Here is an 11,926-nt window from a genome sequence, read left to right as displayed (position 1 = left end):
GGTATAACCAATTATGCCTTATGTTTATGCGCGTGTACAGAGATGGTATAACCAATCATATTCTATGCTTGGGCGCGTGTACAATGACTGCAGAATATGTGATTATAAATATGTGTGTGTTTTAGCAATAAAGGGTCGTCTGTCATTTGCTTTCAACTTTACAGGCGTCCGTGTATTTCTACCTCCTGCAGAAGCATGCATGCTTAAAGTTAAATCATGAGACACCTGTTCAGGGGTTCGTGCAGCACACAGTTACCTGTCCGTTACCGAATGCAGATTCCCCTTCCCAGGCAGAAAGGGGAATGGCCACTGCCTGTTTACACACCACCATTTGCAGTTTACAATGGGGTTTACTTGAAACAAAAACGTGCCTACGCAGGTGGTACTTTTGAAGGAATCCTTCATCTTGAACCTTCAATTTCAAAGGGAGTCTTAATGTTAAGTTATTTTAGGCACCCTAAACCCTGTGGATAGCAAAAATGGGCTAGGGCTAATGAAAAGAAAGTTGGCAATACTGGACTGGTTTTGTTTGTGCTTGTTATGAACTGCGTCAGGAGTTCTGGCCACGATCATGCAAATACATGGTCACCTGCCTAATTTTAAACGCTGTGGTTTATCCAGTAAAACCAGTGATTTGCGGACCCGGTGACGATAAAACGAGGCCGAGGCACACGGGCAGGCAGGGCGGGGATTTAAGCTTACCCGAGGTGCCCCTCACGGGAGGAAATCGTTCGCCGGCGGGAGCAGCTCTCCGGCCGTACCGACTCCCAGTACCTCGGGCGCCAGGCAACGCCGCCGCCCCGGCCCCTCACTAGCCCGCCCTCCCTCCCGCCGCCCCCGTTCGCCCGGAGAGCGCAGCCGGCCGGGGACCGGCCCCGGCTCCCGCGGGGCCCCGGCGGCCGCAGCTGGCACTGCGGCGGGCGCGCCCCTCAGGGCCCACCGCCACGCCATCGCCGTCTTGACGGGAGTCCACCGCGAGCGGGGAGAAGCGGGCGCGGGCTACGCGCCGGGACTCGCGGCCGGCCCCCGGTGACTCTCGGGGACGCCCCGGGCCGCGCCGGGGTGAGGGGCGGGGGGGGCGGGCGCCGACGACGCAGGAGGGCGGGAGCCGCCGCAGTGAGGCCGCGCCGCGCGGGCGAGGCGGCGGCGGGCCGCGTTGCCATGGCAGCGCTGCCCCAGCCGAGGGCTTAAGCGGGCGGCGGCGGGCCGCGGCCGGGCCCCGCCGGGAGGGGAAGGGGTTAAAGCGGGACGGGCGGGCCCGGCGCCGTGGGGGTCGCCGCCGGGGGCAGCCCGCAGGCGGGTGTGGGGATGCGCTGCGGCCGAGGGCCGTGCTCCGGGCGCGTAGGGAGGCTGCGGGGGTGAAGCCTCTGCTCCCTCGCCGGGCGGAATGGAGGCTGTTGGCTCTGCAGAGGACGTGTTTTATGAGGAGGAGGAGGTGAACTGCTACGACTTCGAGCCTCTGCCGACGCTGCTGGAGGATGAGGTGAGTGAGGCAGGTGCGGGGACGGAGCCGCCGCCGCCCTTGCGCTCACCTGTGGTGAGGCGGCCTCAGGGGAGGCCCGCGGCCCCCCCGCCACCCGCGGCGTCTCCTTCCTTCCGCCCGCGCTATGAGGGCAGCCTGCCGGCCGCGCCGGGCCCCGGAGACGACTGGAGCCCGGGGGCTCACCCGCCCCGCCGGGAGCGGCCAGGCCGCGTCGACGTAGCCGTTCGCTTTCCCTGTGTTCACCGCGGGTTCCCCGCTTTCTCCTGTCCAGTGATCCCAGCTACCAAGTTGGGCTTAGTCCATCCCCGTGCACCTTCTCCACACAACAGCAAAGTCATGGTCCTCGAGTGTGGAGTGTGTCCTAACTCCTGTCGTAGCCGTGGGTTAATGCTGCAGTTGGCATGTACGTGTCCTTGTCGCACCTGATAAAGGGAAATTAATTACATGGGCAAAGTGTTTCCAGTAGCGGCCAACCAGATTTTTGTACAGCCATTTCTTGCTGCCCTGTGTAAAAAGGCCTTTGTCACTGGGAAATAAAAAAGGAAAAAAAACCCCAAACTTAAATCTGTTTGTTCAGTTGTTATGTCAAATAACCTGTAGCTAAACCCAGTTCTGTTGTCACATTTGTCTCAATTTGTATGTGGGTTTGCACATGCTTTTTATTGCTGTTGCTCATCTTTCTTTGTATCTTTCCATGTGAAGTGTGTTCCTTACCCCCTAGTGAACATTTGGGCGAAATGTTTTGGGGTTTCTTCTAAGTAAAAGTTGGGTGAACCGTGTGTGAGCCACCTGTTCCCCAAACCAGATCTTGCAAACTTTTTTACTTGCTATCTCAAGAACCCAAGTTGAACCAGGATTTAAAAGTGAGTTTGAAAATGAAAAGTCCCTTCCAGCTTTCGTAAGACATCTAATGGCTCAGCAGTTTGGCTCTTCCTCACATCATCTGTAGTGTTCTGTGTAGTAGGCCCTCTCGGGCTGGCCCATGCAAAATATAGAAAGAAGGTGGTAGTGGCCTCCTTTTTACAGGTTAGTTTAAATATTTAGAGTATTTCTTCAGGATGGGAGAAGGCTGAGGGTCACTCTTCTGTGTGAGGAAGACCTGAGCCCATTTTTCTCACCTGCTCAATATATACTTGGACTGTGGATTCCCACTAGTCCCTTCTATTTAGTTATTCCAGGCACATGAATATTTTCAATATTCTTGTTGGGAGAATGAGCATGACATATCACCTGGTGATTAGAGAAGTTAATAAAAAAGGGCTGCTTTCAAGAGTACTCGGTGAGCTTACCCAGGCAACCCAGTGTTTTTCTTCAAATGAGATGAATTTAATGAATGGTGTTTGCCATGTTTTCCATGATTCTGGAATAGATTGTTTTGAAGCTTGTGTGAATTATCTTGGCAAAAAGACTTAGGTGCCAGAAAGCTGTGAATGCTGATGTACCCAACTCTCAGCTGCTTAGTCATTTAGTGGAGCCTGTGCTTCTCATCACTGTACGTAGTATAAGGAATGAGGTTCGTGTCCGATGTATGTGGTTTACAAAAGCCAATATGTGAAGCAAGAAGCTGCCTGAGCTGAAGAGTAGGAAATACTGAGGATGAGGATATATTTCAAATGCCTTTCTTTACTAGGGCTTTCTTCATCTCACACTTTAATATTTAATTTCAAATTTTTTAAGATGCTGTCTGTGGCAAATTAATTTGTTTTCTCCTCCTGTTCTCTCTTCCTCTGCTTAATTACATATGCTACTGAACTGTTTTATACTTTCTGAAGAAAATATAAGGGAAAATTGAGAACTAAAGTGAATAATTAAAGCATGGTTGTCTGACCAGTTCACTTTTCATAGTTATTAAACAGTAATTGCTTTTGCAAGTGCCTTTTACTGATAATGAGACAAGAGAGAAAAGGCATCAGCATCTCTGTTATGTAACACACTCGAGTTTTCCTGTAATTTAAGCGAACCAACTTTCAGTGGTCCAAAGTACTAAAGTCGTGGCTCACCAGAAGCTTCAGCTTGCCAGAAACTCCTGTGTTAACAGTCTTAAAAGGATTTTTTTTTTTCCCCACAGTGAAAACTTTGTTTCCATGTTGCTTTGGGGATGCAAACTAGTCAAATGCATGTCTCGGTGTTTTCAATGCTTCACTCTCTCCAAAGGCCTTGCTTTGCCACAATAGCCACTTTAATAACTAAGGTCAAGATAGTGTGGTCATTTGAGAAATACCTGGTTTCTGTGAAGTAAATAACTTTGTGTCCTGGAGCATTGGAAAGAGGAGGGCTTGCTGTGTGATGGTGGTGGTGTTTTGCTTTGTTGTTTATCTTCATCTAGCCATCCATTGCTGTTGGAAGCCACTGAACATTCATAGGCCTTTTTTTCTTTTTTCCTTTTTCCTTTGTTTTTTTTCCTGTATTACCTAACTTTCCCATCCCTTGGAAGGAAGATAAGTTCGTGCGACATGAGATCACCATCATCTTTTTTTCTACTCCCCAAATAACCACAAGACAAAGATGGTCTTGTAGGTTTAAACTGTAGATATTGCTAGTGACGATTAATATCTGCTGTAGAGCTCAACCTCAAAGCTTGACTCAAAAGAAGTTCTATCAAGTCCTGATAGTGACTGGAATTTGATATTGAGGCTGTGTTAAAGGTTGCAGTTTTTATTTATTTCACATAATCTCTAAATTGAGCCTTTCTTGTCCATATGCACAGATGAAACTCTCATAATTTTGCATCTTGATTAGTGAAACATTCTTTTTTTGCAGTTTTGGCTAATGTTGTCATGTAACCTAGCTGGATGATCCTAGGAGAGTTAACAATAAAAATAATTACTGGTTCATTGCTTTGGTCATAGAACTTCTTTTTCCTCTTTTTTCTTTCTTTTTTTTTTTTTTAAACTGCTTTTGGTTGGCTATAGAATAAGCAGTTAGTCTTTCCTTTCCAAGCCTATCCTCATCCTATGTATCAGTTTGGTCAGCTTCAAAGCCTAATGGTTTGTGGTCCAGCTCCTTGTCATATGTTTGTTTTCAGATACAGGAACCTCTGTGCTGCCCTTCATGCTTGGAAGAAGTTCCCCATAAAGATCCACAAACTTCCTTATGCACCTTCCAAATCTGATGGCAGCATTGCGCATGTGGTGCTTAGCGCAGCACAGAGAAAATGAGATCTTTTGTATCATGTACCTGAACTGTAAGGGCTTTTGCTGTTCATTATTATGTAGGACTAAACTCAATGAGACCAGGGTCCATGATTAGCGCTAGAAGGCACTGTAGTAATGCTGCCATTAGTAAATCAATCCATCTCTAGGCTGATGAAAACTAGAATATTGAAAATAGAAGTTAAGTTTCCCAAATAATAGTGAGTGCGCTTTATTTCCTGTCTGTTTTTTTCTCATATTTTTAAAGTATTATACTTTTGACCAAAAAGCAAAATAAATTTTTAGACTAAAGATTGGTCCTTGTTTGAAGGATGAGTGCAATAATTATGTCTCTGAAAAACATGTTAACAAACTGTTAACCCTTCTGTAAATGGTAATCCAAATATCATTGATGTTCTCCAGTACTGAAGTATGTGAAGAAAGTTGTAACTGTATTTTCCAAAGGATTAAAAGTTTAAACCACTACAGTTTTCTGAGCTTTATGATATCTCACATTCTGCTTTGCTGAGAATGAGATACTGTCTTTTTTCTATATTCTAAGTAATATGCAGCTACATCTTCAATTCAAGGTATATTTAATATCATTCGAAGTACAGTCTTTAGTCTTAATTACTACATATAAATGAGAAAATATTATGCGTAATTAATAGTAGTATAGCTTTGATGCAAAGTAACTTCTGTCGATACTTCCATTTTCTGTTAGCTTATTTTTCCTTACAGATGGAATTGATGTTTTGTTTGTATGTTTTTTGTCATGCCTTTAAGTTCATGAAAATTTTTTACTTCTGTAGCTATGGGTAATGTATTAGTTTTGTATTCTAAAAAATGTGCATAAAAAGGCTAGCTGCTTCGAACAAAGCACTGTTTCTGAACATCTTGACCAGAAAAACCACATTAGAGCCACTTTTTTTTTGGGAACTGGACTTGTCATAGCCTTACTGTGATGACGAGGTCAAAGGAAGTTGACTTGTAGTTTAGGACAGTAACTCAGAAACAAAGTCCATAAACTATGTTGATCACCAGGAGCTCTGGGTGTAATGGGGAGGCCTAGGACAACCGAAGTGTTTGGGTTTAAATTGAAGTATAAGAACACTTTTCCTATGGCTTGTTTGGCTTTTGACTGTTTATTAAATGGTCTACACCACTAAACTTCACAACAGCATCATTCTTAAGACAGGCTAATTTAGAGGGTATTTTTTCCTAGATCACAGATGGTAGGGAAAACTGCTGTGAAGAGAATTTTTAAGTAGTTTGTACAAAGGCACCTGGGAGAGCTTAAGGGAGACATGAGTTAAACAAAATCTTTTAACTTAGTCTCTCTGCTTTTGCCTCTGAATGGTCTGTTTCCCTAACTTTGATGCAGTGTTTATGTAACTTACATAGCTCCCATAGTAAGTCTTTTTTTGATGTTAATGTATTGTGGTACCTTTGCTCAGGTTAACTGCTTCTTAAGAGACTTTGTGTTATGAGCAAAGTCATGCACTTGGTGTTTCTTGGTGTTAATCAGTGTCCTAGAAAGTCTGAGAACTTGCTGGAAATGTTACTCGTAGCCAATTGTGTCAAATGTAATCTACGATACACAAAATAGTGTCATGAAATCCGGGGTAATTTATGAACTCGTATCTTGGCAGGAGAATGTGTCCCTTGCTGATATTTTGTCACTGCGGGATAGCTGTCTTACTGAGCAAGATATTTGGGCAATTTGCCTGGAGTGTTGCCATTCTCTGAAGAGCATTGCCCGTTCTGCAATCTTCCAGACGCTCTGCATCACTCCTGACACTTTGGCTTTTAACACCAATGGCAATGTATGCTTCATGGAACAGCTCAGTGGTAAGTATTTGTGTTTCCAGGCCATTTGTTTTAGAACTATGGAAACTCATAGTGAGAGACTGTAGTAAAGCATTATTTTCTAGTCTTAAGACTTGTGATTAAAATAAAGAGAAAACAAAAAGTTGTTTAGGAATGGGTGAGTATAGATCCATATGAAACCACATGCTCAGTTTTGTGATTTATGAACAAAGGCTTTTATGAGTTTGCTTAGAAGATTCTTCCTAGTTATTTTAAGACTTATCCAGGGGAATGTAATTTATCTTCATTTTAAACACAGTAGGTTATGTATTTGTGTATCTGCGCGCACAAGTCTCTACCTATGTAAAGCACGTTCTTGGTCTCTTCTAGTTCTTCTCATTTCATGGATATGTTCTATTTCTAGAGAATTCTGACATTCAATGCATCTTGATGATTGTGGCCACAGAAAATGTGGCAATTTTAGTGCAGATTCACTGTTAGAAAGGAAAGCGCTCTCTTGAATAAAGGATTATTATTTTTTTTTAAAGTCATGATTTTTAGACTCAACAAGTGTGGTGACTGAGAAATGAATTTTAATATGCTAAAAACCAGCATGTATTAGCATGTAAGACCTTCAGGTATTGTAGCAGATGAATGGAGGGATGCTTAACTTTAAAAATGACTTCTGATTTCAGCACAGACAAAAAAGCACGTTACTGTTGCTGTTCCCCTTTCACATGACCCATCTCAAGAGTCTTTGTCTTAAGCCTGTTCAGGATATTACAAAAAAAAAAAAAAAGAACCAACACAACTCTTATTCTATAGTCCTTTTAAAATTATGTCAGCTTGTAACTGGAAGAACAGTTCTAGTCCATATACATGTTATTCAGGTTTTTGTTATGTTTTATTTAACCTAACTTATTTTTAAATCTATGTCAGAATAAGTGTTCATTCTTTTAGTCAAAATCTAGATAACAGTATTTAGAAAAAATGGGGTAAGGTAACTTTGCAACAAATGAATATTTGTTGCCTTCTTTAGAATTAAAGGTAGTATTTCAAATAAGCATGTAACATCATAAAATGTAATTAATAAAGAAGAAAATATATCTTCATAACTGTTGTGGTATTTTTGTGCTTAAATTTCACAACTATATGTGAGTCATCTTTTAGTTCCATGTTAACAGGGTAATGTGGAATCAATTTTATTTAGTGTAAGGAGATTGTCATAACTTGAAATTAAAAAAAAGAAAAAAAAGCTGGCTTTGTATTTGTAAGGGTATATGAAAGACTTGTTGAAGACAGTAAACCTGGTGGATGAAAAATGCCCCTCAACTAAGATCTTTGCTTGCAGCTGGGAAAGAAAAAAAATCAATTTCTTATTAAATGTTTTAGTCTAATTGAATAGCTGGCAAACCATTGATCCAGGAATTTGCTGTATTCAAGTGCTTAAAATGTGGGATAACAAATTCCCATGCAAAGCAAATGTACAAAGATTTTGTTCCCTGAAGTCATGTTAGTCTCTGAGGAAGAGACTTTTCATTAGTTCTCTTTAAAGAAAGTTGCGTTTTTTCTAGGAATGCAAAAAGGTATGTATGTATTCTATTTCCCCCACACACACTCCACTGTGTCTTTGACTGTTTCTCTTCCCCTTTCCCTCAGATGTTGTTACTATTTGGTTAAAATATAGTTTATTAGATAGGCACTTGGAGGTTGTCCTTTTTGCTTCCCTATAGTTGTTGCCTGTGGATTTATTCTTCCAGAAGAGAATTATAACCTCTGGATTTCCTTGCCAGTGAGAGAAAATGAACAGCCTGTCGCCTCTGCTTTAGCAGTGTTCTGCTTCCTGCAGGTTCTGTGGTGCTAAAGTGACAAACATTCAATAGGATGTTCTGCCAAGGGCTCTGATATCTTCTTGTCTCTTCAAATCAGACAAATTTCCATTGTAAACATTATATTAAAAGAATACAGTGAGCTTTACCAGTGATAAAAATTATATGCTTGTATAGCCTTTAAAGCGTTCTGTTGAAAGAAAGGGAAAAGGTAGTGGGGAGATTAAAAGAAGGACCAGTAGTCTGGGGGTAGGGGAAAGAGGGGGGGACAAAACATCTTCTGTCCCTCCAGATATCATCTTCCGCTTCTGCCCCTCCAGATATCAGGAAAAAATGTGGTGGGGGTGTATTGGGTCTGGCTGAGATGGAGTTAATTCTCCCCATAGGAGCCCTCGTAGTGCTGTGTTCTGCATTGGTAGCTAGAAGGGTGTTAACACACCAGTGTTTTGGCTACTGCTGAGCAGTGCTTGCACAGCATCAAAGCTGTCTCTTCAACATTTTGCCCCCCCTCAATGGCACACTGGGGCTGGGCAAGATCTTAGGAGGGGACATAACCAGGACAGCTGACCCAAACGAACCAAACAGATATTCCATACTGTGTGACGTCAACTCAGCTATAAAAGCTAAGTAAGGGCAGATGGAAGGGGGCACATTTGTCTTCTGGACAGGAATTCCACAGAGGGAAATGCAGAATTAGTTGTGTACCCCTCTTTTTCAGTGGGAAAGTAGAATCAGGAACATAGTGAGGAACTGTAAATTGGTTACTGGCATCTGTGTAGTCAGCCATGCCAGGTAGCTGCAATATATGAATATGTGAAAAAAGTCCTCTCTGGCTCTCTCTACCTTATAACTGAGTTTAGTATCTTCACAATAAAAGAGCTTTGCATTTCACTTCTAAAATACAGGCACAAAACTTCTATTAGAGCTAAAGCTATGATGAGTATGCTATACCTGTGAGCATACTTTTTTTTTCCTCCCTGTTGAGAAGGGAAACTTGGAGTCTTTGCTTGTAAATGATCTCAATCATCCATTGGCTTCACAGAAGTATAGATGAGTTGAATATGTACGTGAAGAGTAGGTTTTTCTTTGGGCACTTTTTTTACCCCCCTGCTGTTCTTTACTGGGTTTGTGTGACATCAGTACAGTGTGATACTACTACATGCATGCTTGGATGCAGCAGCAACATCGATCTGTCTTAAGATGTTCCTTTCTTCCTTCCACCTCTTCACTTAAAAGTGGCTGCTGCAGTAGCTCAGTTGTCTGCTAAGCAGCACATGGGTGGGGAATGTGCCTCCAACTCCTTTATCATAATTAAACCAAACTAAGCAGAAGGGTCAAGGTTCTAAGCTGGCCGGTAGATGAAGAGCTAATTAGCTGTTCAGGTTGGTTTTTCTGCTTGAACCCTTATCCCCCAGGTCTGCAGTGGAAAATAGTGAATGGAAATGTCCCATTAATCAAATCAAACCTGCAAGCCACAGCTGAGCCACACCAGCTTAGGTGATAACTTGGTCCAAACATAAATGTCTGAAGGCAAGAAGTGGTTAGGCATAGTAGATATATTTCTTTGGGAGTGTTTTGTCAGTTTTGTTTCTTAGTAGGAAAAGTATGGTATCTTCTTGCAGAAGATTTGAAAATAGCACTTTATTTTACTTACAGTACTAGAAACATGGATAACGAGTTCTTTGTACATCAGATATGAGTGAACCAAGATACTGCTATATACGTAGTTTCTTTTGTATCAGATATGAGTGTATCATTAAATTTGTATCACCAAATTGGCTTGGTTTTTGAACAAACAAGGCTACTAATGTCTAATCTGACACATTTCCTTTTGCTTTCAAAGATGATCCAGAGGGTGCCTTTGTTCCACCAGAATTTGATATCACCGGTAACACTTTTGAGGCAAGTTCATAAATTTATCTGTAAAATAGAGGGGGGTTTAATCGTTTTAGTACTTCTGGCAGCAGTACCAAATGCTCAGCATTCTCAATGTATAATTTTAATGCATTTAAAGATTGTGAATAATAAATTGTGCTGTTTAGATATGGTTTGTGGAAATAAAAAGTAAACTTAAAATGCTATATTAATTTTCTGTGCAAACATTTGTTCACTAACTGTTAAAATGTGAGAATCTATTTTGGCTGAATAATGTGTTGCCCTAAACCACAGCTGGTCTATATTATGTTCACTGGTATCCTTCACGGGTTACATTTGCTTGTTTGGGGATTAGCCATGAACTTTTATGACTAAATATAAAATTTGTTTGCCATCCTCTTCAATAAAATAATTCATGGAAGGGTAATCAGCAATTTTATCTTTGATTTAATGAAGAAACAAATGATTATCTGTTGCTTTGCAATGCACAAATGTTCTACATTGTTAAATTAAATCAGATTTAAATTGTTTATACTAATTCATTAGCCTCCCAAGTCAACCATCTCATTGCATGCTGCAGGAGCGCTTGCGTGCTTGCTTAATATCCTTTTTTTTTAATACAGTATTTTTTCTGGCATGTATTCTTAGATAATTCAAATGCTTTAATTAGCAACATGTTCTAGTCAAGGTATTAAAAAAATTATTCTGTTTCTTTACAGTTCAATACAAATACCTTTTACTTTTTGTAGTTATAGCCTTCATACTTGTGTTTATAGTTCTCTGTATTTCCTCAGGGGGAGGGGGAAGGATAAGTGAACCTTGGAAGTGCGGAATACTACAAGAAAGATGAGAATGATAAGGCAGGAAGATAGTATAGAATATGAAGTAGTACAGTCTTTGAAGGTTAGAGATGCAACATTTTTCCCTGTTGCTATGCTTTGTTAATGTAGTTATATAGGCCAGCAGAGCTCTAGTGATTTTGTGCTTGTGCTTCCCCTTACCCCGAGGCTGGTTTTTGGGGGAGTCTTTGTTTGGGGACAGGGGGCCAATGCAGGTGGGCGTTGGTTTGGAGGTGACCACTATTGCATGTAAACTTGGCAACTGTAGTTGTTTTTATATTCAGATGTGGGTGAGGAAAGCAAGTCCCAGTGTCATCCAAAGGTGACTGGTTTTTGTTTCGTTCTTTTTGTTGTACTTCTGAAACTGGACTTAAGATTTTACATAAATATGTTCTCCATACCTTGCCCCTTAACAAGGCTCCAAAACTTGACACAGAAACACAAGATTTGTGGAATTGTTTGCTCCTCTGGCAAACTTGCATTTCCCCTCAACCCTTTCTCCTCCTCTAGGAGTTGCTGAACTCTTACGCATATAGCAAACAGATACACTGAAAGAGGTTCAAAGACCAAGGGGATGGGACAAGGTGAAATGGGGATTTGGGAAGACTGTGGAAATACTAAGTGACGTGAAATTTTAGTTCTGTCTGATATACAAGGCCACTGTATCCCTCTTGGGTAAAACTGATCTTTGTAGAGATTTATTACTTAACTCTTCTGTTTCAGCAGTACTTGCAAGCCTGTTAAGCCCCAGTGGATCCCAATACCAAGCACAGCACAAACAACAATTGTACAGTCAGTGAAAGCTTTTTGGGTCAGGAGTGGCTCTGAACATTGACTGTTTAACTCTTTTTGCAAAGGTCGATGAAGATACGTGAAGGTATACATTTGCGTGGAAGGAATTGAACATACACTGTCTTGCCTGTTGTGAAGTGGGGAAAGGCCTGGGTGCACCGATTTCTG

General features: G+C 41.8%; 1 protein-coding gene across 2 annotated transcripts in view; it reads left to right on the top strand.

Annotated features, from left to right (window-relative positions):
* The first annotated feature begins 828 nt into the window (after positions 1-828).
* Positions 829-11,926, top strand: part of KNDC1 (kinase non-catalytic C-lobe domain containing 1) — an 83,181-nt gene continuing 72,083 nt past the window's right edge. For both annotated transcript variants that reach the window (XM_052799395.1, XM_052799394.1), the window contains exons 1-3: positions 829-1,483; positions 6,267-6,465; positions 10,096-10,154. In XM_052799395.1, coding sequence (XP_052655355.1) covers positions 1,388-1,483; positions 6,267-6,465; positions 10,096-10,154 — 354 coding nt within the window. In that variant the 5' untranslated portion in view covers positions 829-1,387. The remainder of the gene's footprint in view (positions 1,484-6,266; positions 6,466-10,095; positions 10,155-11,926) is intronic.

The sequence above is a fragment of the Harpia harpyja genome, chromosome 10, assembly GCF_026419915.1.
Source record: "Harpia harpyja isolate bHarHar1 chromosome 10, bHarHar1 primary haplotype, whole genome shotgun sequence".
NCBI classification, from domain to species: Eukaryota; Metazoa; Chordata; class Aves; order Accipitriformes; family Accipitridae; genus Harpia; species Harpia harpyja.
This window is presented reverse-complemented; position numbering and strand designations above follow the sequence as displayed.